General features: G+C 37.2%; 2 protein-coding genes across 4 annotated transcripts in view; one reads left to right on the forward strand and one right to left on the reverse strand.

Moving 5' to 3' along the window:
• LOC126779977 (alpha-1,6-mannosyl-glycoprotein 2-beta-N-acetylglucosaminyltransferase) overlaps positions 1-27,584 on the reverse strand; it is a 57,906-nt gene that overhangs the window by 16,146 nt on the left and 14,176 nt on the right. For all 3 annotated transcript variants that reach the window (XM_050504207.1, XM_050504208.1, XM_050504206.1), the window contains exons 2-7: positions 14,778-15,000; positions 11,050-11,148; positions 10,298-10,437; positions 3,016-3,159; positions 1,549-1,646; positions 307-452 (exon numbers count right to left, since the gene is read on the reverse strand). In XM_050504207.1, coding sequence (XP_050360164.1) covers positions 307-452; positions 1,549-1,646; positions 3,016-3,159; positions 10,298-10,437; positions 11,050-11,148; positions 14,778-14,892 — 742 coding nt within the window. In that variant the 5' untranslated portion in view covers positions 14,893-15,000. The remainder of the gene's footprint in view (positions 1-306; positions 453-1,548; positions 1,647-3,015; positions 3,160-10,297; positions 10,438-11,049; positions 11,149-14,777; positions 15,001-27,584) is intronic.
• LOC126780069 (uncharacterized) lies at positions 3,832-9,465 on the forward strand. The gene is made up of 8 exons (XM_050504330.1): positions 3,832-3,935; positions 4,068-4,235; positions 5,037-5,187; positions 5,418-5,519; positions 6,229-6,380; positions 6,862-6,933; positions 7,902-8,019; positions 9,195-9,465. The coding sequence occupies exons 2-8, from the start codon at positions 4,084-4,086 to the stop codon at positions 9,408-9,410; spliced, it is 963 nt and encodes a 320-aa protein (XP_050360287.1). The 5' UTR covers positions 3,832-3,935; positions 4,068-4,083; the 3' UTR covers positions 9,411-9,465.

Below are 27,584 nucleotides of genomic sequence, written 5' to 3' on the forward strand. Positions count from 1 at the left end.
CGAGAACAAAATGTTAATAATATACATATCCTGGAACATTTTTCACACACGGCCATCTGATCCCAAATTAAGCTTGTACAAAGCTTGTGCTATGGAAACCAGACAACTGGTATACTACATATACTACTTCTCTTTTGTAAATACATACTTATATAGATAATTACACCGAGACTCAGGACAAACAGACATATTTATGCACACAAATGTCTGTCCTGGGTGGGAGTTGAACCCACAACCTTCGGCGTGAAAGGCAAGCATCTACCAACCGCACCAACCGGCCCGTCTATGGGTGGTAAAAACACATACCTGTGTGCCCCGCTGTGCATTGGAGCTGATTGAAGATCCTGTTCGACTTCCACCACCAGTGGTGTTTCGTCTGCGCGTACTTCGCCTCCCGGTAGTGGCCGTGGAGGTCCGGATGCAGTGCGTTGTTACATTTCAATTTTAACGCCCTGGAATTTTATTAAAACGCCATTAAACGAGAACAAAGGTCAGATATGCCTTACTTATATTGTAGCGTGCCAGTATGAATAAACTGCCCTACAAGTGCATTCGTATATATATACAAATGTATCATCATCATCATCATCATCAACCCTTCATCGTCCACTGCTGGACATAGGCCTCTCCAATGGCACGCCACTGAGCTCGATCTTCAGCTCTTAATCTCCAACCGCTGCCAGCCACCTTGCGTATATCACTCCACCTAGCTGGAGGGCGTCCTACGCTACCACTTCTTCAGTGATATCAAACCGCCCTTTGCATGCTATCATTTCATGGTTTATATTATAATGATGTAGTAACTGTCCTTAAGCTTTTGTTTTTTTTTTCTTTTACATTTTACAGGGATATTTACTGGCTGTTGACCTTACACTAGGAAGTGTAGGAATGGAACAGTACGTTACCTTTTCGTTTTAAAAAATAGGTTGACGTAAGATTGGTTATCTGTTTTATTTTTTATAGCATAGGTAGGCGGACGAGCATATGGCCCACCTGATGGTAAGTGGTCATCCACGCCCATAGACATTGGCATTGTAAGAAATGTTAACCATCTCTTACATCACCAATGCTCCACCAAACTTGGGAAGTAAGATGTTATGTCCCTTGTGCCGGTAATTACACTGGCTCACTCACCCTTCAAACCGGAACACAACAATACCAAGTACTGCTGTTTGGCAGTAGAACAGACGAACATTATATTGTCATTTCTATTATTTTATCGTTTTAATTCGAATGTTAGGCACATTATAATTAATTTATTTTCTTGGTTAATTGATGTAATTTAAATGGACGAATTATTATAATACCATTTATTAATTACCTTGATTTAGTAATTAATTAAATTAAATTAATTTTTATAAAAGCAATTGACAGTATTAATATTATGTTAAAGATAAAGCCGTGTACACATGTACAGGTATGTAATCTTGCTTGAAATTGTATTGTATATGTGTATTTAAATAAATAAGTATCTGATGAATGGGTGGTACCCATGTAAAGCTTGCACAGAGCCACAATAAGTAACTTAAGCAAAACTAAGTACTCAACTGTTCCAATTTCGCGTCCCGAGGGCAGTCATTCGGATCCATACCAGGAAACTCCAGGGGGTGGGTTTGAACGGAGTAGGGATAGAAGATTTGCATCACCTAAAAACACTTTTAAATTAAAATATACATAATATCCTGGGACATTATTCACACACGGCCATCTGATCCCAAACTAAGCAGTTTGTACTATGGAAACCAGACAACTAATATACTACATATACTACTTTTCTTTTGTAAATTCATTCTTATATAGATAATTACACCCAGACTCAGGACAAACAGACATGTTCATGCACATTAATGTCTGTCTTGGGAGGGAATCGAACCCACAACGTTTGGCGTAAAAGGCAAGTATCTACCAATCACGCCAACCGGCCAGTCAACATAAAATTATTTATTTTATTTTATATTATAGGCCAGGCAAATGGGCCATCTGGTGTTAAGTGGTCATCACCGCCCATAGACGTTGGCGATGTAAGAAGTATTAACCATTCCTTACATCGCCAATGCGCCACCAACCTTGGGAACTAAGCTGTTATGTCCCTTGTGTTTTTAATTACACTGGCTCACTCATCCTTCAAACCGGAACGCAACAATACTAAGTACTGCTGTTTTGCGGTAGAATATCTGATGAGTGGGTGGTACCTACCCAGACGAGCTTGCACAAAGCCCTACCACCTACATAATACTTATTCAATAGCAGCAGTAAAGACAAATGAACAGCAATGACCTTGAATTGAAGCGATACCATTGGTCGAGAGATAAATTGTCTATGGTATTCTATAGTATCGTGATAATGGCGTTTTAAATCGGCATAACTGTTATCGGAACTTTGTAAGTAAGAGAAATTATTTAAAAAAAAAAATCTTTTTTCTTAATTTAAAATATGATCTTCACAATAACAATTATTCTTAAATAGTTTTTGCTTAAATGTTAGTGACAGGGCACTTATGAGGTAAAAAAGAAAACTGTCTTTCCTGGGGGTTCAAGCTTATTTTATAACAAATGTCATCAAAATCGGTTCAGTGAATTAACCGTGAAAGCTTAATAAACAGAGTTACTTTCGCATTTATAATATTAATATAAATATTGTCTATGAACTGCCAATTTATTTTTCTTTAAATATATATGTTAGAGATAATCAAATTACGTCACTTATTTTATTAGAATAGCAACACCGCACAACGTGATTGATGTCTTATGGCTTGTCGCTTGTCAGACGTCAAGTTATGAAAATATAAGACGAGTACCAATTTTATTACGCAGTCGGCTGATGGAAATATAAATTATAATCGTGTATCTGTCAGTAGCGCGCGTGATCGTTTGTCTAGCGACCCCCTTGGTCTCTTGGTCTCTTGCTCTCAGGACAGCGCAGGCGCCGGACGTGCGCACTGACTTAGATGGCAATCCATTTGATATTATGTATATAAAAATATTAACAATATATAGCAATTAATAAATATATTACCTTCGTGAAATCGATACTCCTGACGAGGTTGTTGATCTCATCGTCGTAATAGTCGTGGGAGAAGATGAGCAGCGTCTTGTCGATGTCCTTCGCCTGGGCCAAGGAAACGATCAAGTGACGGAGGTATGTGAGACGAGTGTGGACCTGGAGAACAATGAGAGAGTCATGTGCTTAATACATATTTGACTGGTCTAGCGCCTGAACTCTTTCCGGTCGTGTCGGATTGCCGTCCCATCGGATTATGAGAGTTAGGGAATAGAGAGTGCACCTGTGTTTGCGCACACACTCGTGCACTATAATATCTCCTGCGCAGTTGGCTAAACTCTCTTGAAATGCCGTCGTGGCCGAATTCGATACGGAGGACATTATTATTATTACATATTTGACTAGCTAATCGTTCCGGCTTCGCGCGGTTATATATAAGAAAAAAAAATTGTGTAATTATGTGTAATTCAATCAATATATTAAATAAATTATATAATTAAACAAAAATTGTATGTATCCAAAAAATAAATAAGATTAAATAGATGATATAGTCTAAGAAAAACTTTTATTAAAAAAAAACGACTGTCATTAAATAATTTTAAAATAAAAACGTAGTTATTTTTTTGGCTGTTTGATCACAATCCTTGCCTTATCGGTATTGAAAATAAAAAAGTATAAATGTCAGAATTCATGTCATACGAAAATTACAAATCCATTTACGCGTTTTAATATTCTATGTTTTATTTATATATATAATAATATCGAACGAAAATATCTGTAAAATTATTTTAATATTTTCAAGTGAGGTCTTATTTGAATTTAAAAATTCGTATATAATCTGACTTTTACCGGTTCATCTCTTTATACTAGATCCTTTCTTAATGCTAACCTTCTGTGTAAAAGGAACCCAAGGAAGAAAAGGAAGGTGCATTGATGTCAGTTTTTAATTCTTTTATATATGTACATTATTAGAGCAGAGCCAACCTCGGTCATATTGGTGCAATGTATTCAACAGCAAATTGGTTGAACATAAACCCTTTATAATTGTATATAGTAAAATTTCACAGATAAAAAAGAAAAGAAATGCCGTCACAGAGTGAAAAGAAAATCAATATACCAAGACGTAACCCGTCTGAAATCATCCCGATAAAGAAGCCGGTCTTCATCACAGCTGACAAAACCACCTGTGCACAATGCCCATGTTTCCCCAAGGAGGATCGGTATATTAAGAATAAGTGAGTAGTTTTACATGCTTTTAATGTGACCTTAGCACTCAATACACGGTAACTAGCTGAGAGATCGAGCGTGATGACGTCAGCGTGAGATAAGTTATTGTGTGTTAATGTGTGCGTGAGATCGGTACACGAGCACACATGTTTACACATCGATTCTGAACTTGGCAATAACACATTTTTTTATTTCACTTGTATTGTCAATGTGTTTAGGTCGAATTTTGATTGGTGATTAAGTAAAACCTCCTTTGGACAGTGGAACTATTTAACAGCATAAGTACGATTTTTTTAAGACATTGCCATTGCCATTTAAGAAATATTATCCATCCCTTACATCGCCGATACGCTACCAACCTTGGGAACTAAGATGCTTTATGCCTATAGTTACACTCAATCATCGTTCTACCCGAAACACGATACTAAGTATATTTTGGTGTATGAATAATATTTCTTACAATGCTTATGTCAAATCTGTGACATTATCAATTAGATCCTTCAACTGTCTGCTTCCTTCTTAAAAAAAAACAAACACAAAATTAATTCAATGTAATGCTACCAATTTGGAAAGTATAGTCTATTAAGAGGTGCCGGTAAATAGTTACTATTTTTAAAACATCATAGCGTAATGGTTTACGGGCTGACTAGCGATAATTGCATGGGCTTTTGTCATCCCCTTTTCTAACACTTTCATGATTAATACGAAGGGTAAATAGGAATATCTTTTTCTTAAAATTATTATCACCTGTAACTACTAAAGCGTACCAATTGAATCTAATAATCATTTTAGTATTAAATATCTTACAGGAAAATTAAGCCTTGTCAACAATCGCCTCTGACGTTATACGAATTGGCGGCAAAAGTCGTTGACGGTTTGACATTGACAGATGTATTCGACTGGTCGGTATCTGACGTCGCAAGATGGCTGACTTATGACGTGGGTTTACATCAATATACGGTAAATCGGATTCCGATTAAAATCACGTGACACATGTATATGACTAGCCGAAATCGCAGCTTCGCGCGCCTTGTATTCATTTTATGGCTGTTGTATATACAGACAAACTAACATATAAAATAAGGCTTGCAGTCAATCACGTAAATGTCATCGGTTCAGGAGTTTAGCTGTTAATATTAATAGTAATACAATAATAGTAATATTAATACAGATAACTTAAAAAATTACAGGAATGTATTCTTAATAATCACATTAATGGCCGACGACTTATTCTTCTAGAAGATCCTTCTAATTTGGCGAAGATAAATATAAGAAACTTCGAACATATAAAGGTATTTATTGAGGAATTTCTACCACGGTGGCGATTGTCAGAGACTGGGCAACTGCGGCGAACATATTGTTGTGCAAAGTGTGTGCAAACACCGTTGCTCAAGGTCTCACTCTCATAATCCGATGGGACGGCGATCCGATATTTAGTATTTTTTTTTTTTATATGTCCGGGATGGCAAATGACTCTACTCCACCTGATGGTAAGTGGTAGTAGAGTCCAAACGCGACGACGGCCAGTACAGTCGGGAAGAATGTTCTGTACTAGCCGTCACCGCCTTGCCGGCCCGCAAGATGCCTCTTCACGCCTCGTTTGAAGGAACCCGGGTTGTAAGAGGAGGGGAACACGTGAGCTGGTAAGGAATTCCATTTTTTGGTAGTGCGACAAAGAAAGTATCGTTGTTCTGGTTTGAATGGTGAGCCAGTGATACTCCAGGCACATGGACATAACATCTTAGTTCCCAAGGTCGGTGGCACATTGTCTGTGGATGGTGATATTTACCATATAACTATTTGTTAAAAAAATCTAAAGACATGTAAAATACAATTTATATGACTCCCACATGGCGAGGCCCATGTCGATTATTATAACTTTGCCTGTTGCTTTTTTTGTATATTAGTATTTTGCCGTGAAAGCGTAACAGGGTTACTTCCGCATTTATATTGGTATAAATTTTATATATATTTCCCAATTTTCTCGGAAACTCTTTCCAGACGATAGCTTCGAAGATACGTCAACTGTTCCATATGGAAATGATAAAATTCTCGAGGAATATGAATTTGCCGGAAAGAAAACCTTTGACTCTGTGTACGCTATTCAAATCTCGGACAGGACCTTCCTGGGGGATCAGATGGACCTGGAATAGGTATCGTGTGTTCCCAACTTTATTTATTTATTGTGGCACACAAAACAGGTTGGTACGATATAAAACTATACATAAGGTATATAATAATATAACTGCCTCGTTGGTCTAGTGGCTTGATGTAAAGCCGCAGATCCGGAGGTCTTGGGTTCAATTCCCCGGTCGGCCTAATAAAAAGTTATTGAGTTTATTATTGGAAGTTTGTACACTCACGTGCCTCGGAAAGCACGTAAAGCCGATGGTCTTGTGCCTGAACTCTTTCCGGTCGTGTCGAATTGCTGTCCCATCGGATTATGAGAGTTAGGGAATAAAGAGTGCACCTGTGTTTGCGCACACACTTGTGCACTATAATATCTCCTGCCCAGTTGGCTAATCTCTTGAAATTGGCCGCCGTGGCCGAAATCAGTCTGAAGGACATCGTTATTGTTATTATTATAACACTTTAAAGAATTGCATACTAGTTTCGTATTGAAATATATTTTAGATGCGACATTCTACGTTGGATGAAGATAATTATGCCAGAACCAGAATATATGGATCATTGGGATCGTGTGTGGTAATAAAAAAAGCAATATATGTGTCTAGCTAATATAAATCTCAATGCTGCTTTTGTTGCTCTAATAGCCAGCAGTTCTGTCTTCAAACCAGAGGTCTGTGTACGTTGAGTAAACGCCTCAGACAGCACGTTCATCCGTCGGTTTGGTCTGGAGTCTGAACTGTTTCTGATCGTATCGGATTGTCACATCTGATTATGAAATTGAGTGCATAGAAAGTTCACCTGTGTTTTGCACACATGTGCACTATAATATATATTGTGCAAATTTGAGCCATGATGACGTAGTGGTTGAAATCGGAGGACGTAAATAGCGAAAATCGAGAACAATCTAGAAGGTTTAAAATCTATATTGATAGCTGAAAAGACTTATTGTATTACCTACTGTAAAAACTACTAAACCGATATACATAAAACTTCTAAAAGAAGATGCAACGCGTTTCGGAGCAGGTTATGATATATACTACTGGTGGTAGAGCTTTGTGCAAGCTCGTCTGGGTAGGTACCACCCACTCAGATATTCTACCGCAAAACAGCAGTACTTGGTACTGTTGTGTTCCGGTTTGAAGGGTGAGTGAGTCAGTGTAATTACAGGAACAAGGGACATAACATCTTAGTTCCCAAGGTTGGTGGCGCATTGGTGATGTAAGCGATGGTTAACATTTCTTACAATGCCAATGTCTAAGGGCGTTTGGTGACCATTTACCATCAGGTGGCCCATATGCTCGTCCGCCTTCCTATTCTATAAAAAAAATAAAAGTATACGTCTGTCGAAAGTTCAGCTAGTTAATTTATGAAAGCGAGTCACGGTAGTATGCCTAAGCGATCCCGTGACGTCACCCAAAGAGACCATGGGTACCACTGGGTTTTTTTGGATATTCCAGCGTATGCACGACACCTCATGTGGAGGAAACGCGCAAATGCGTTTTTCTATCGAACAAAAAAAAGTTACTTCATAAAAACAATTGCAGGCACCAAAAACCGGATTTTCCAAAAATCAAATTCTGTAGAATAGAGAGACTCCGTTCAACCCCGTCTAAGTACATCCCCCAATACGTAGCCCAACCGGATGTCTGTCGGGAAATAATTGTGAGTGTCATTTAATTACGGGTAGGCAACGTATTGTAATTGTATACGTTGCCTCAAAAGTCGAGATGGCCCAGTGGTAAAAACGCGTGAATCTTAACCGATGAACGTGGGTTCAAACCCGGGCGAGCACCTCTGAATTTACATGTGCTTAATTTCTGTTTATAATTCATCTCGTGCTTTTCGGTGAAGGAAAACATCGTGAGGAAACCTGCATGTGTCTAATTTCATCGAAATTCTGCCACATGTGTATTCTACCAACCCGCACTGGAGCAGCGTGGTGGAATAAGCTCCAAACCTTCTCCTCAAAAAAGGGAGAGGAGGCCTTAGCCCAGCAGTGGGACATTTACAGGCTGTTACTGTACTGTACGTTGCCTAAATATAAAATAGGCAGGCCGACGGACGTGGTCAGCATCATCCATAAATATTGGTTCTGTTACAATTATTTACCATTCCTTACATCGCCAATACTCCACCAATCTTGGGAACTAAGTTGTTATGTATCTTGTGCCTGTCGTTACACTATCTCACCCTTCAAACCAGAGTACAAAAATAAGTACTGCTGTTTAGCGGAAGAATATCTGATGAGTGAGTGGTATGTACCCAGACGGGCTTGCTCAAAGCCCTACCACCAAGTAGAATAATAGATATAATGACATCATATTCAGCCCACATTAATCCACTGCTGGACATAGGCCTCCTCACAGGCGCGCCAGTTCTCCCGGTCCTGTGCTAGTCGCATCCATTGAGCACCCGCCATCTTCCTAAAATCGTCTGACCATCGGGCGGGTGGACTGCCCACTGGTCTGTTTGCTTCTCTAGGCCTTCGTCTGGCCAAGTGTCCAGCTCATCTCCACTTTAATCTCGTGATATATTATATTAATATAAGTAGCTGTTATTTACAATCGAGAACATTCTTGGAATATGTCAAGAAGGTATATAACAATAAATAATAAGTGTAATACTTATAAAAATGTTTATTTTAATTTTGCATGTTAAATACTCCTATATATAGGAGAAGGTTTAAAGCTAACCCCACCAGGCTGCACAAATGCCATTACGTGGATACACGTGGCGTTTTTTTGTGCACCACATGCAGGTTACCTCACGATTAACCGTCGCCATAAACTCGGTATCATGAAAGCTCTCAATTTGTATTATTATGTTGTCTATTTCAGGTACCACGTAAGTTCATAATCCAAATCGATATACCGGAAGCCAAACAATACATTTGGATGGAAAATATACCGGAACCAGCTAAGGAGGTGAAGCCATATATTAAAAGACCGCCAGAAACGAGATTCGCGATTAAGAAGATCAGCCTGACGGGTTTAGCTGGCAAGGAGTTGGTGTTGGCCAGACGCAAGATGGCAAAACCGAAATTCTTGCCGTAATTTAAATATTTATTTGACTGGTTTGTTTGAATTAAAGACATATTTAAATATCTGATTAATTATTATATATTTAACAAGTAGATTTGCACAGCTACTTAAGCGTATAAGCACCTCATACAAGACGATACAAATATATCATAATAATAAATCATGGATCATATAAGGACACTCCTTTGTGTACAATTTGAAGCGCTTGGAAACAATGTGTTTTCGGTGACAAGTGTGTGTACAAATGTTTTTAATTGTTTTAAGAGAAAATATGTCTTTTTTGTGGTTTTTTTTTTTGGTTTTTATGTATAGGTAGGACGGGCAAATGGGCCACGTAATGTTAAGTAGTCAACACCGCCTAAAGTCATTGGTGATGTAAGAAATATTAACCATTCCTTACATCGTCACTGCACCACCACCACCTTGGGAACTAAGATTTTATGTTATGCTACTTCAAAATAATATGTAAGTATGTATATATTTCACTGGTGGTAGAATTTTGTGCAAGCTCGTTTAGGTAGGTACCACCCACTCATCAGATATTTTACCGCAAAACAGCAGTACTTGGTATTGTTGGGATCCGGTTTGAAGGGTGAGTGAGCCAGTGTAATTACAGGCACATGGGACATAACATCGTAGTTCCCAAGGTTAGTGGCGCATTTACGATGTAAGTGATGGTTAACATTTCTTACAATGCCAATGTCTATAGGCGTTGGTGACCACTTACCATCAGTTGGTCCATATGCTCGTCCGCCTACCTATCCAATATACATAATTTTGTTCATTACATGAATATCATTGTAGTCCTCCACGTCTTGTTGCTCCTGAACCTGGAGGTTCCGGACTTCTTCATCCAGTCTTGCTTAACTATTTTCTAAATTTAAATATTGAAAACTTACTTGAATTGCAATAATGATTGTATCGTTCTGAACGGGACCAAATATATCTTCGTTGTGTATAGTTTGGGCATCGTTCGCCCTTTGAATGGCACGCAGTATGTCTGATACATTCTTGGGACTGTATCGCTCTGTCGCGTTCGCTGGAATCATTGTGAAATGTACGTTAATTATGAGGATGTTAATATGATAAGGTTACCAGTGGTGTGGTCTAGTTCACGGTAGCATGCGAAAGCGATACCGTGGCGCTCCTCGTTAATACGGAAAGGGTACCGCTAGTTTTTATAGTGGGTATTACGATGCTTGGTGCGCGCCCGGCGCCTTGGATACCGGCGAGCTCCACATACCCCTCCACTATTCCCGTGGGGGAAACGCGTAACGCGTTTTTCCAGCGTTAAAAAAAAAGAAAAAAAAATTGGTGTGGTCTGGATAACTACATTAAATAGACAAACAATGAAGTTTGACCTTGAATTGACGCGATATCATTGGTTGAATAATAGTCTATGGTATTCTATGGATTTGTGCCATTAGCGTTTTGAATGTTTGTAAGTAAAATTAAAGTGTATATAAGTAAAGTTGAGTGTAATAGTGTTGTGTTATATATAGAGATGTATTAATCGAGAACTGTTCGTAGTGTAATACAGCAGAGGTATTAGCGAATTGCATGGAATAAATTATTTAAGGTTTGACCATGTTTACTCCTTACATGATTGAATATGATCATACTAAATGAATAGTTATTAATTGGAACGTACCACTGCTGTTCTTCGGATGAACGGTCAGGTACTTGTGTAGTTCAGGTGGTACCAGCGCCAGGACCTGTTCTGATGTTTCGTTTGAATTCATCAACTCTTCTGTAATTTGAAAAATATTTTTATCATCTAACCGTTATCATGTTGCTAGTGTAGCAGGGGAGCCCAACAGGGGATTTCGGGATTTAGTCAGCAGCAGTTAAACAAAGGGGTGTTCCCCCTGTTGAGTGCCTCTTTATAAAGAATGCTTTATAATACCACAGTGCCAAGGTTAGAAGATCACATAAGTAACCAACACCAAGTAACCCAATAATTATAACAATTCATATCGCCTCTACTGGTTACAGGCTGGGTCAATTACATCCAGAGGATGGTGCTAACAGCCTTATTGCAACATTTAAAGTACACGCAAAATAGCTATCACCGCGTTTCTACATTTCTCATGTGCATGCCTAGGCCTAGCCCCCCCCCCCTCCACCTTGTCTAAAATAGTATAACTTTAACCGTTTCGGAATGGGGTGCCTCAAATGTCAAAATGCCTACATACCTCCGATCTCAAAGGCCTTCGCGTGATACAGGATTTCAGACCTTACTACTATACATTACGGATCATTTCTGTCTGCGCACAGTACTCACATAATCTTTACAAAAAAAAAACAATAAGATTCATTGTCTTCATATAAATCGTATAATAAATAGGGAACTTAATACACATTACAATACATTTGACGAGGGTTGGCATGGTTGGTCGATGCTTGCCTCACACGCCGAAGGTTGTGGGTTCTATTCCCACCCAGGACAGACATTTGTGTGCGTGAACATGTCTGTTTGTCCCGAGTCTGGGTGTAATTATCTATACAAGTATGTATTTACAAAAGAAAAGTAGTATATGTAGTATATCAGTTGTCTGGTTTCCATAGTACGAGCTCCGTACAAGCTTAATTTGGGATCAGATGGTCGTGTGCGAAAAATGTCCCGGGATATTATTATTATTACATATATAATAATTTGTGAAACGTGCTTAAATGATATTGATTAATAACAATAAACATATAAAAAAAAATTGTCACGTACTTAAATACGTACTGTAATGAATATGACATATTACGTGATATTTACGAATATTATATAAGATTATGTATATCTGCTTAGCGTTACATATTTCTTAAGAACCCGTTCAGTTATCGTTTATAAACATTGTTTGGAGAATAAGAGAGTGTTAACACGTTCTATAATATATGTGGGCAAGACAAATGGGCCATCTGATGGTATGTCACCACCGACAATAGACATTAGCGCTGATAGAAACCAACCTTGGGAACTAAGATGGTATGTCCTTTGTGCTTGTGCCACTGGCTCGCTAGCCATTCAAAACGCAAAAATCCTAAGTATTACTGTTTAGCGGTAGAATGTTTGACGAATGGATGGTACCTACCAAAACGGGTGGTAGGCACTTTAAGTTATATAACTTTGTACAAGCCCGTCTGTCTAGTATTGTTGTGTTCCAGCTAATATTTCACGGTGCCAATGTCTATAGGCGATGGTGACCATTTAACATAAGGTGGCTTACTTGTCCGCCTACCTACATATACACACATACAAAAATAAATAGAATTATATTATATAGATAAAGATTTTATTGTAACAATAGAGAAAACCGCATCAAAATCCGTATAGTAGCTTAAAAGCGAACAAACAAAGAGACGAAAAAGCGACATTATTTTACATTATTTAAATATATACATATTATAAAAAAATTAAAACTCTAATCAAAGTTAGATTAACCAATCTCAGCAAAGCTTCTCATTGGTCGCGTATTACGTCATCAGCTGCGACCGACCAATAACCATTCAGATAAATGACCCGACTTTGATTAGCGTTTCATAATCCCTAGTTTAGTCGAATTAGTTTAGTTTAGTGTACATATAATCATATAAGCTATGACGTCAGTGACGAAAATACACATAGACACAAAGAAATGGGACGACACAAAAAAAAAAAGAAAATTAAACCTGCGAACGGCTGATCATTGTTAGTTAGGTTAGTCTGTAAGCTATCTGCTTTAATTATATCATCTGAAAATTAAAAAAAAAAAATTACACCAAATAACGAAGAGCCAATACAGCCGAGTGGTTAGAGCGAATCTTAATATGATCGCGGGTTCAAACCCAACAACCACTCAATTTTCATTTGCTTAATTTGTGTTTGTGTTCACATCGTGAGGAAGCCTGCACGTGTCATTTAACTGAAATTCTGACACGTGCTTGCTTGTGCACATGCTTAATGTCACATTATACACACATACAAACACACGCACACACACGCACACAAGCAATATGTGATATTATGTATGTTTTATGCTATAAGTGTCAACATATTGTATGTTTCCCAAATAAATAAATGGTGTGAGTGCCAAATGTACTCACGAGAATTTATATGTTTATAACAAATCTTACGCTGACGTCATCTGACGCTCGAAATCTTACGCTGACGTCATCTGACGCTCTAAATCTCACGCTGACGTCATCTGACGCTCGAAATCTTACGCTGGCGTCATCTGACGCTCGAAGTCTTACGCTGACGTCATCTGACGCTCTAAATCTCACGCTGACGTCATCTGACGCTCGAAATCTTACGCTGGCGTCATCTGACGCTCGAAATGACACGCTGACGTCATCACGCTCGAATTCTCAGTTAGTTACCGCGTACCGAACGCGAAAATGTTTGCACATCGATAATTACTTTTTATCATAAACCTTCATTAGTATGAAAATTATAATTAACAAAATGTTCTGCTAACGCTACTTATGTGAGAGTTCCAGTCGCGTGGTATCTGGAGGAAACTGGTTCAATCCGGTTTTAGTTATGTGTATTATACTACTACATACGCAATAACGTCTCCAAGCTGATTTATCTGTACTTTTTTTTTGACTGCCTCGTTGGTCTAGTGGCGTGATGTAAGGCCGCAGACGCAGAGGTCCTGGGTTCAATTCCCAGGTCGGGCCAATAAAAAGTTATTGGGTTTTCTGTCAGAAAAAATCTCAGTAGCAGCCCGGAGTCTGGAAGTTGGAAGTGTGGACTCTCCCGTGCCGCGGAAAGCACGTAAAGCCGTTGGTCCTGCGCCTGAACTCTTTCTGAGAGTTAGAGAATAGAGAGTGCACTTGTGTTTGCGTACACACTTGTGCACTATAATATCTCCTGCGCAGTTGGCTAATCTCTCTTGAGATTGGCCGCCGTGGCCGAAATCGGTATGGAGGACATTAGTATTATTATACTTTTTTTTATAGAATAGGAAGGCGAATGAGCATATGGGCCACCTGATGGTAAGGGGTCACCAACGCCCATAAACATTGGCATTGTAAGAAATGTTCACCATTGCTTACAATCGCCAGTGCGCCACCAACCTTGGGAAGGGAATATTTTATACATGAAAAGGTAAGTGAGCCAGTGTAATTACAGGCACAAGGGACATAACATCTTCGCTCCCAAGGTTGGTGGCGCATTGGTTATGTAAGCAATGGTGAACATTTCTTACAATGCCAATGTTTATGGGCGTTGGTGACCCCTTACCATCAGGTGGCCCATAGTTCGTCCGCCTATACTATTAAATAAAAAACATTTTAAGGAACACCTATATACACGTAGATGCGTCTTATCTCATAAAAAAAAAACAATAAAATTTAAATTTCTTAAAATTCCAACCCGACCATATAAAAACGTCACCAACTCACCGCCATCTTTGTCCAGAGCGCCATTCGTCGCTGACAGCATAATCTGTACCCAGAGGCAAAACAGGCCCAGTATAAGCAGCACTCGTAGAATTGATGCATATTTTAAACGGGGCATTGCGTCTAAACGTCAAAATCTGGATAGTTCATTTTAACTGCCGATAGATGGCGCTTTACGGGAGTTTCCTTAAATGAAGCCGCATCGTTCCTGAGCTGAGGTTTTAATCTGAAACAAATCAAAATAAAAAAATGTAAAATTTGTATAATGGTGCATTTGTAGACATTGGCGTTGTAAACTATATAAACCATCTCTGACATCGCCAATATTACGAACTTTGGACAGTATCAGCCTGTGAATATCCCACTGCTGGGCTAAGGCCTCCTATCCCTTTTTGAGGAGAAGGTTTGGAGCTTATTCCACCACGCTGCTGCAATGCAGGTTGGTGGAATACACATGTGGCAGAATTTCAGCGAAATTAGACACATGCAGGTTTCCTCACGATGTTTTTCTTCACCGTCAAACACGAGATGAATTATAATCACAAATTAAGCACATTAAAATTCAGTGGTGCATGCTCGGATTTGAACCCACGATCATCGGTTAAGATTAACGCCTGATACATAGCAACGCTGAAAACATAAAAATTCGAAATTTAAAAAATCACCACAGATAATTAAAAAATGTTACCACATTAAAATACATCCTAATTCCATAATCATAACTTGGCGAATGAGATACGCAGCTCGTTTGACGAGAACAATTACAAAATACCGAATTCCTTCATAAAACACTCAACAAAGACATTCCTAAGGAAACAGCATGCCTGTTCAATTCAACGTCTTCTTCTTGTAATATGTTACTGAATTAAAAGTGCTTAATATATCTACGGTAGATGTGCCTTTTCAAATAAATAAATAAAAAGTTTTATGACAAACGTTTGATCAAATATCAAACCAACTCAAATTGTTATATTTTTCTGTCTTGGACTCGGTCGTAGAGCTTTGATACCGAGCATCATTTATGGTATCTATGTGCGCATAATTTAGAATTATTGTCCGGTTTGAACGGTGAGTGAGTCAGTGAACGGGCACAAGGGACATGACATCTTAGTTCGCAGTTGGTGGCCCATTGGCAATTGTAAGTTTGTTAATATTTCTACCAGCGCCAATGTCTATAGATTTGACCATGATTTACCATCAGGTGACCCATTTGCTCATCCGACTACCACTATCATCTTCATCTATATAAGAATGAATTTACAAAAGGAAAGTAGTGTATCAGTTGTCTGGTTTCCATAGTACGAGCTCTGCTTAGTTTGGGATCAGATGGCCGCGTGTGAATAATGTCCCATGATATTATTATATTATAAAAAGCCGAGATGGCTCAGTGGTAAAAACGCGTGAATCTTAACGGATGATCGTGGGTTCAAACCGGGCAAGCACCACTGAATTTTCATGTGCTTAATTTGTGTTTATAATTCATCTCGTGCTTAACGGTGAAGGAAAACATCGTGAGGAAACCTGCATGTGTCTAATTTCATTGAAATTCTGCCACATGTGTATTCTACCAACCCGCATTGGAGCAGCTTGGGGGAATAAGCTCCAAACCTTCTCCTGAAAAGGGAGAGGAGGCCTTAGCCCAGCAGTAGAACATTAACAGGCTGATACTGTACTGTACTGTACTGATATCATTATTATTATTATATATTCAAGTTGAAGTATATTACTCGTTTGATTTGTGCTACTCTGGAAATAATTCTACAAAGTGTTCTGTGATCAGCAATTGTCACTCATATCAGTACTCCAAAAAGTTTTTTTATCTATAAATGTTTAAAATGTTTGATGTACATAAAAAAATAAATAAATAAAGCTATATCTTATCTTATCTTCTATATATTTGAATACATAGCAACGCTAAGTAAATTGTATCGCAATTTACCCAAAACTTTTTGTGGAAAACATTGTATCATATAATACGCGATATCCAAATAAATTGTACATGCCACCGTGTAAAGCAGTTCTCTGCTCAAAGAGTTGTGACCGTATGGCAGTGAAAATTTATAATAAGTTGCCTTCGACATTATGGATCTGCCTTATTTAAGATTTAAGAAAAAATTACATGACCGGTACGAGGTCGGTTGACAAATGTTTTTACGCGATAAAAGAATTCCTGCAATAAATATTTGACATTTATACATCAATTTCATAAACATTATTTAAATGAAGAATTATAATGTAATGAAATTTCTTGTAATTAAGTTGAAATAATTTTAATGTATAATTTAAGGTAAAATATTTGCATGTCATAAATATAGTGACTAAACATGTACGTTATGTTTAAAGCAAATAAATGGAATTGAATTGAATATCAAAAGAAGTATTATTGGCCTATCGAGTCTAAGTTTTTTTATGTTATAGGGAGGGACGGCGAGGCTTCGCTTGCTGGTTACCATGACGCCCTGACGGTCGGGCCGCCTTAAATAAGGACCCCAAAGGTGAGGGAACCTCTAGGCACCTAGTTTATATTTCTATACTAGCAATTCGAAATTATATATATTCTATATTCAAAGGTGAATTATGGATACAGGGTATAATATCTTCGTTCCCAAGGTTGGTGGCGCATTGGTGATGTTAGGTATGGTTAATATTTCTTACGGCACCAATGTCTATTGACAATGGTAACCATTTACCAATATATGTATATGTATCTTTGTGTATGTATTGTTTACATTTATATATATATATGTACAATGCACTCGCCCGTTAGGTCTTGCCAGCATCTTAATCCAGGGTTGTCTGGAAGAGTTCACTACTTGAGTGATAAGACCGCCCTTGCACGCATCATGTTGAGGTCCACAATTTTATTTATATAACATGGCTTCTCTTGAACTTTTGTTTTTCTTTTTATTTTACTTGTGTTTGTCTTTTCTTTTTTCGTTGTGAGTGTGCAATAAAGTTGTTTAATAATAATAATAATAATAATGTGTCCCCCCATTTGCCCATACACCTTCCTAATTTAAATAAACATAGAGACACAGACATACACAGTTACTTTCGCATATATAATATTACTAAAGATAACAGGGTCGTCTGTATAAGTTTTTTTTTTATTACATTAATCGCGACGAGCGTAATTGATATTGTAAAAGATAAAACATTTTTATCTGCGCATGCGCATCGTTGAATCAGCAGATAGTACAGTAATTCTTAGTGTAACGTTAGGTATACGTAATCGACGGAGCATTCACCGAAATTCAACAAATTATACACGAGATAAAAATATATGTAATTAGTTAATTTTTACATTATTTTACTAGGAGTGTTAACGCTGAAATTCTTGCTTATGTATTAAATCTGAATGTTCGAAATTTCAACTGTCTAACTCGTTTGTTTTCAGACAGGACAAACGATGTTAGAAGTATTTATTTATTTACATAAAATAGAAACCCGACAGAGTTATAGTATACTAGATGACCCGTGTGATCGATTGGCCGAACATTAGTAAAATTGTCGCGCGTATTTGATATTTAAAATTATCTCTTAAAATATGCAACCAAAAAATAAAAGTGTAAAAAATGAATTTTATCTAAATAAAATTTCCTTGGTAACAAAGCAATTTATTGGATTATATATGTGGAATACACATGTGGCAGAATTTCAGTGAAATTAGACACATGCAGGTTTCCTCACGATGTTTTCCTTCACCGTCAAGCACGAGATGAATTAGAATCACAAATTTATTATTATATATATATATATATATTATATATATATATATATATATATATATATATATATATATATTATATATATATATATATATATATATATATATATATATATTATATATATTTATTATAGAGCATATATATACCTATTCTATGTTATATATAACAAAACAAAATACTATATAACACAAAGTTCCGGGCACGAGATTAATTATAAATACAAATCGAGATGAAAATTCAGTGGTTGTTGGGTTTGAACCAACAATCATCGCTTAAGATACACGCGTTCTAACCACTTGGCCATCGGATCAATTTTACGACTTGTATGTAAAATTTCATTACAATCACTTGCAGTTAAAAGGTTGAATCGTAACAAAAAAATTACAAATTCGCCCGCGTTTTAGGGGAGAGGTTTTAGGTATAAAAAAATACAAAAACGTATGTCTGTTACGCCTTTACGTCTAAACTATTCAACTACATAGGACACACCGAACACCACTGCGGGGGACGCAGTCGGAAACTATTACGATAAAGAACAACTAAGAACGGTCCTTATTCATTGAAGTAGGTTAATAATAATAATTTAATCAATAGATAAGCAAGAATAACTTGAATGGATATACGAGATAGCGTTCCTATCTATACTATCTGTCTGTATGTCACGCTTTCACGGTTAAATTACTGAACCGTTTTTGATGAGATTTTGTATGAAGCAAGCTCGAACCCCGAGGAAGGACATAGGCTACTTTATCATAACAATACGCCCCTTAACACCAACATTTCCCCCCTTAGTAATATATATATATATATATCGCCGACATGCGACACCAGGCAAATGTGAAAGGTTATTAAAAGAAATAATTACTTATGGTATTAAAATAATTTATAATTAATGAAAAGCAATAAATAAATATGAATTATTTGTTAGGATTTTGTTAGGATGATGTCCTCCGGAACGATTTCGGCCACGGCGACAAGTCAAGAGAGATTAGCCAACTGCGCAGGAGAAATTGTAGTGCACAAATGTGTGCGCAAACACAGGTGCACTCTCTATTCCCTAACTCTCATAATCAGATGGGACAAACCGCCACGACCGGAAAGAGATGAGGCGCAGGACGAACAGCTTTACGTGCACATCGAGGCACGGGAGTGTACACATTTTCAACTTCACACATTTTTCCGCGCGGAGGGCTGCTATTGACAATATCGACAGAAAAACCAAAATATTAAATTTAGAAGAATATTTGTTTTAAGTGTTAAAAAAGTAAGTTTTGAACCTAGGAACTCGGAATCATGGCACATTCGGAGGTATAATATTTACAACTAATTGTACATGTACACGCCGATTATCCCCAGCAGTGGGAATTAAAATTTTAAATTCAATTACAGAGAAAACACGTAACATCCGTTTCGAGTTAACCGAATGATTGTACAGCAATTAAGTGTAATAGGCAATTTTCATGTAATATTAGAAAATTGTTCGTTTCAAGGTTGATCATGTAACATTGGACAAATAAATTTCACATTGACACTTTTACATACTAGCTACCCGTACCGACATCGCACGGCTACATAATGGTATACATAAAGCATTTATATCGTAATACATATAACTCTATTGGTAAAGCTCATGGTCGGTATATTTTCCGACATCTTCAACACAAGGCACAAGGGACACATCTTAGTTCCCAAGGTTGGTGGCGCATTGGCTATAAGCGATGGTTGACATTTCTTACAATGCCAATGTCTAAGGGCGTTTGGTGACCACTTACCATCAGGTGGCCCAAATGCTCGTCCACTTTCCTATTCTATAAAAAAAAAAAAAACACATCACCAATTTACACAAAACATATTTTTTTTTAAATGTATTGGCTAGCGCTTGACTGTTATCACACCTGATGGAAAGTGAGATACAGTCTAAGATGGAGCGCGCTTGCCTTGAAGATTCCTATTCACTCTAGACTTGAAGGTACCCACATTGTAGGTGGTGGGGAAAACTGAGGTCGGGAGGGTATTCCAGACTTTGGCGGTGCGTATCAGAAACGAGGAAGCAAATCGTTTCGTACATGTCTTAAATAAGTCAACTACGTGTATATGTAATGTGTATTATCATATCAACTCAAGATGATTATATAATAAGTAATCAATTGTGGTCATCACCCTTTACTCCACAGACATATCCCTGCTTTTGGTGTTACTTATTATTATTATTTTATTTTTTTCATAGTAAAGGTAGGCAGATGAGTATATGGGCCACCTGATGGTAATTGTTCTCCAACCCATAGACATTGGCATTGTAAGAAATGTTAACCATCGCTTACATCGCCAATGCGCCACCAACCTTGGGAACTAAGATGTTATGTCTCTTGCGCTGTAGTTACACTTGATCACTCACCCTTCAAACCGGAACACAACAATACCAAGTACTGCTGTTTTGCGATAGAATATCTGATAAGTGAGTGGTACCTACCAAGAGGAGCTTGCACAAAGCTCATACCAGTATTTCCAGGCACTATCAATATCTGTTTTAATTACTTTTACTCCAATACCTTCCATACATTTTTCTAAAATTAAAGATTCTTTCAATAATCATCAATTTCGATATATCACAAAAAAATTATATATTTTCTTTATAACAACTTAATGACACAATCCATTAAGGAAATCCCCAGAAAGCCTCAAACACTTCGTTCACCGCCAGACTTACCACTCCCACCAATTTCATGCCATCCCAGGGGAAATACGGGCCTAAAAATAATAGCAACCCTTATAATTATAACTTAATAAAAGCTAAAACTATTATCCGACAATTGGCCTTTGCGTAATTAACTTTTATTAAAAAAAAAAAATTGCGACCCGATTTTAAAGTTACTAAAGAATAAATAACTAAAAGTAAATAACCAAATAAAATGAGCTATTTAAAAGCAAAGGATCACGCGTGTTGGCCATTTAACTTTAATATAAGTACATTTTTTTATTGTATAAGTAGGCGGACGAGCATTTGGGCCACCTGATGGTAAGTGGTCACCACCGCCCATAGACATTGGCATTGTAAGAAATGTAAGCCATCGCATACATCGCCAATGCGCCACCAGTCTTGGGAACTACAAAACAGTAATTCTGAAGTTTGTCTGCGATTTCAAAATAACTTTTTAGTTATTATGGCTGTTTGCGAGTGGCCAAAGACAAAGCAACATATTTATTTTTTATATTTTCTGGATAATATTTACAACAAGGTACCGTTTAGTATTCATTTCATCAAAATCGGTTGAGGATATCCAAAGTTATAACAGCATGAAGTTCACGTACATTTTTCTATCCCCCTACTTTAATGGCGACGTACAAAATGGCGAAATTTGTGAACTCCATAGCGAAGCCACGCTAATTAAGATTCATCTAACCACTAGAGCATATCAACCAAAAATAGTTAAGACAAATCCTCAGCACATTTCAGACGAAACGAACTCATATATATGGGGTGTAGTGGAGTGTTCGCAATTATTATTAACCTCCACAATCTTCTTTAGTGGCTCCAAGAAGCTGTAGTCACAGCGGCCACACCCCGGGCAACCACGTTAGTGGGCTAAACCTAAAGAAGGGGACTAATTTACAAACACCTGCGAGTAAGATACTGGTGGCTCCCGAAAAAAAAAATGGTTATGTGGAAAACCAAAAGGGCATTTGTCAATCCATATGGCCTTTCCACTGCATCCCGACTTCGACTACCGGACCATCGGAGCACAGGTGTAGGGACGAGTTGAAGTGTAATTTTAAGTGAACCATTTTCAATCTCATAAACTCAGTCGGCTTTTATCTTAATTATTTTTATTATCAATTCTTATCGTGGATAATTAAATTCAATTTATCGTTCTTTAATATAACTTAACTATTTTTTTTATTGCACTGATAAGTAAGAGCTTGAAATACGATCAAGTCATATTAAAAAAATTATAACGGCCTGACTCGTAAACGTTGTTTTGTTAAACATAGATCTGTCTCTTTCTAACATCATTGATTTGACATTCGAAAGAAGAAGACAACATTGTTTAACTAGTAACCATTTAAGCATTTGTAAGAACACTACACTTTATAATTTGCACATAATATCTTATGTGGATGAGAAATATATATATATATATATATATATATATATATATATATATATATATATATATATATATAATCTCTCAACTATATATATATATATATATAGTTGAGAGATTCATTGATCTACAACAGCGTTGTAAAAAAAAGACGCGCGCTAATTCAAACCGCCTTTTTATTGTTTACAGAGAGGTAAGGCAATTAATTAATTATTGGCGCGACTTGTGCTTTGTGATGTGTTCAATTGTGTTATTTGGATTTTGAAGAGTTACTGAGTGATTTACATTAATTTTTATATTTAATATGTACCAATTCGAGGTCTTTATACATTGGTGAAAACCGTATGAAAAGCCGAGATGGCCCCGTGGTTAGAACGCGTGAATCTTAACCGATGATCGTGGATCCAACCCGGGCAAGCACAACTGAATTTTCATGTGCTTAATTTGTGAATATAATTCATCTCGTGCTTGACGGACTCGAGCATATCGGAAAAAAAACTCAAAAATAATCTTCTATTAACTTTTATTCGAATTAGTAACCTCGTTTTCGGTAGCTATGCGCTAACCACGAAACTTACACGGCATTATATTGCGATTGAGGACAAGGCTGGGTAACCTTTAGAGATTCATCAAATATTACGACGCCATCTTGACAAACTTTCGCTACGTTATTACGTAATTTAATACATATTTAACATAACGTGTTCAGACTCCTCTTTTTTAGTTTCAACTGTTGAAAAATATTCAATTTGATTAATAGAATCGTGCAGGTATATTTGTTTGTTACGGGATATTACAAAACCAATGGTTTATAGATTATTACACACCTTGGTAATGAAACGATCGCCTCCAGGTCATTTCGAATAAGAAAAATATAATTTTATTATTGTATACTAATATCATAATTTCAATGAAATTGATTATGAAGCAAGGCTGAACTCCAAAGAATGACATACTATTTTTATACCTATCTTCTGCCTCCCACCTCTCCCGTAACACGCGAGCCCAAGCCACGAGCGAAAACTAGCATAAAATAAAGTAATGATAAATCCAGCTGAGTTGATTTCGCCGGTTCATCAGGTCTGAAGTGTTTATTTCCGAATCGGTGGTAGATCTATGACAATCAATAAATAAGTGTAACGCTTCTTTGAATAACAATCTTTGACTAGAATTGGAATTTGACTATCCCTTAGTTGGTAATGATTCCTCATTGATCTAGTAGCTAGATATGAGGCCGCAGGTCCCGAAGAATCCTAGGAACAAACGCAGGTCTAACTAATAAAAAGTTATTGGGTATTTATGTGGAATATCTCAGTAGCAGTCTAGATGACAGAGTGTACACTCCCGTAATTCGATGCGTACGTAAAGCCATTGATTCTGCGCCTGATCTCACTGCGGTCGTGTCGGGTTGCCAACCCATCGGATTATGAGCGTTAGAGAATAGAGAGTGCACCGTGCAATCGGTCAGGATAACATCATGTAATCTTTCCCAGACGTTATTTCTCGTGTCGATTCATGATTAACTAAATACCGCCATTTTAAATTGAACATGGCGGTCGCCGCTAATTAAGGATTATCATTAACATAGTTACTCCTATGATATGGGTGTCAAACGAAAGTACTTGATGAGCGAAATGCGATACCCAAAGCGACGTTAGAATATGACCCATGATACTAAAAAATAATAAATATATTTAGCTTAGAATTAAATTGTGTTTTTTTTTCTATAGAATAGGAAGGCGGACGAGCATATAGGCCACCTGATGGTAAGTGGTCACTAACGCCCACAGACATTGGCATTGTAAGAAATGTTAACCATCGCTTACATCACCGATGCGCCACCAACCTTGGGAACTAAGATGTTATGTCCCTTGTGCCTGTAATTACACTGGCTCAATCACCCTTCTAACCGGAACACAACAGTACCAAGTACTGCTGTTTCGCGGTAGAATATCTGATGAGCGGGTGGTACCTACCCAGACGAGCTCGCACAATGCTCTAGCACCAGTGTTACAAGTACTTAACTTGCAATGATATACACATTCCATGCGATTCGCTAACAGCTGCTGTAACCCCTTAACACAGTTCTCGATTAATATATCTCTATACATGTATGTATATAACACAACACTATTACACTTAACTACAAATACTCACCCGATAACAATGTCACCGACATACAAAACGGTATTTATTGAATCCATGGTGTATATCATAGACCATTCTCGACCAATGAGGTCGCGGCAATTCAAGGCCAGTGTCGTTTGTTTGTCTTATCCGATATTCGGTATAAACGAAAATATGTAAGAGATTGTAATTACAGTGCCAATGTATATGGCTACCAATGGCTACCGTTTACCATCAGGAGGCTCATTACATACATACATGTATACATACATTACATATATTCATAATAATAATAACTCGAAAATTCCTCACATCGCAATTGTCAATTTAATAATTAACAAACCATTTTCTCTTAATTAATATTACGCTTGGTCATGGCCCGCGTGATGGTTAAGTTAACCCTGTTAAAAGGAATATAAAAAATAAAAACGTAAGTAAATAACAGCCTGTAAATGTCCCACTGCTGGGCTAAGGCCTCCTCTCCCTTTTTGAGGAGAAGGTTTGGAGCTTATTTCGCCACGCTGCTCCAATGCGGGTTGGTGGAATACATGTGGCAGAATTTTGATGAAATTAGACACATGCAGGTATAAAAAATAGATACAAAATAATAATAAATTTACATTTATTACTTAAGCGACGGGCCGGTTGGCGTGGTTGGTAGATACTTACCTTTCACGCCGAAGGTTGTGGGTTCGATTCCCACCCAGGACAGACATTTGTGTACATGAACATGTCTGTTTGTCCTGAGTCTGGGTGTAATTATCTATATAAGTATGTATTTACAAAAGAAAAGTAGTATATGTAGTATATCAGTTGTCTGGTTCCCATAGTACAAGCTCTGCTTAGTTTGGGATCAGATGGCCGTGTGTGAATAATGTCCCAGGATAATATTATTATTATTTACACCCAAAAAAAAATCATGTACACAATTTGTTTGCAGTATTATCTAGGGTTTTTACATTAGCAACACTGGTGGTGCACCTCTGACTCCGAAACTAATATAAATTGTACAATCAGTCAGCGATATAAAAAAATTGAAGTGATAATTTTCTAACCTAGATTCTTTCAACGATAAAATATTGATAAAGCAAGTTTATTGATTTTTTATCGTTATATACTATCTATGTAATATAAGTCTCATTGATTAAGATAAGTCGAGATGGTCTAGTGGTTAGAACGCGTGAATCTTAACCGATGATCGTGGGTTCAAACCCTGGCAAGCACCACTGAATTTTCATGAGCTTAATTTGTGTTTATAATTCATCTCGTGCTTGACGGTGAAGGAAAACATCGTGAGGAAACCTGCATGTGTCTAATTTCATTGAAATTATGCCACACGTGTATTCTACCAACCCGCATTGGAGCAGCGTGGTGGAGTAAGCTCCAAACCTTCATCTCAAAAAGGGAAAGGAGGCCTAAGCCCAGCAGTGGGACATTAACATGCTGTTAATATGATAAAGAGAAAAGTTATTTAGCTTAATAGTTTAATAGGAAATCTATGGATTATATGTAAAAGCCGATTATAATTAAAGTTTATCGCAAGGCCCTTTTTATAGAATAGGAAGGCGAACGAGCATATGGGCCACCTGATGGTAAGTGGTCACCAACGCCCATAGACATTGGCATTGTAAGAAATGTTAACCATCGCTTACATCACCAATGCGCCATTAACCTTGGGAACTAAGATGTTATGTCCCTTGTGCCTGTAATTACACTGGCTCAATCACCCTTCAAACCGGAACACAACAATACCAAGTACTGCTGTTTCGCGGTAGAATATCTGATGAGTGGGTGGTACCTACCCAGACGAACTTGCACAAAGCTCTACCACCAGTATTTACTACTGTTATATAATTTTCCATCATTGGAAGTAGAAGAAACAGCGGTTCTACTTCTTCTCTCTCTCTCTCTCTCTCTCTCTCTAAAAGTAAAACATATCAAACAAAAAGTTGATAACATTTTTATTATCTACAACGTTTGTTTTTTGGAAAACATTTTTCACAGCAATATTTATACGCAAAAAACGTTGAAACATAAATTGTCTCCAATTTGACGCTTAAAATAAATGCATGTGTTTTGCATGTCACGGTCGTTCACGAAATCCTTATGCAAAACACAGATCGATAGAAGGTATGGGCTGAACAGGAGTTTATCCGAATCAGATATGTTTGAAAAAAAACACTTCAACACATACGCATGAACGCACACATGCACAGATTAGAGTATCATGTCTATAATTATTAATTTAACTAATTTTACTTTAATTACCAGTTTTTATGTTATATATATATATATATATATATTTTATTTATATATATATATATATATATAAATAAAATTGAAATGTCTGTCTGTGATATCAAATCTTTTATAATTAATATGGCTACTAGCGAGTCATTTTATTGCCTCTCTGTATGTCTGTGTTTCCGGGATAATCTTCAAAATTGCTTTAAATTATAAATGCAAATAAATTAATTATTGTAAGGCGTATTCCTAGGTACCGTTAAGTCATTGTTTCATCAAAATCGGTTAAGTCTATCAAAAGTTATAACAAATTAAAGTTCACGTACGTATCTTTGTTGTAAACTATTTTTGGGTTAATATATTTATATAAACTATTTAGTAACAAACTGTGAATGTCCCACTGCTGGGCTAAGGCCTCCTCTCCCTTTCGAGGAGAAGGTTTGGAGCTTATTCCACCACGCTGCTCCAATGCCTGTTGGTAGAATACACATGTGGCAGAATTTCAACGAAATTAGACACACGCAGGTTTCCTCACGACGTCTTCCTTCGCCGTAAAGCACGAGATGAATTATAATCACAAATTAAGCACATGAAAATTCAGTGGTGCT

The sequence above is a fragment of the Nymphalis io genome, chromosome 30 (assembly GCF_905147045.1).
Source record: "Nymphalis io chromosome 30, ilAglIoxx1.1, whole genome shotgun sequence".
Classification (NCBI taxonomy): domain Eukaryota; kingdom Metazoa; phylum Arthropoda; class Insecta; order Lepidoptera; family Nymphalidae; genus Nymphalis; species Nymphalis io.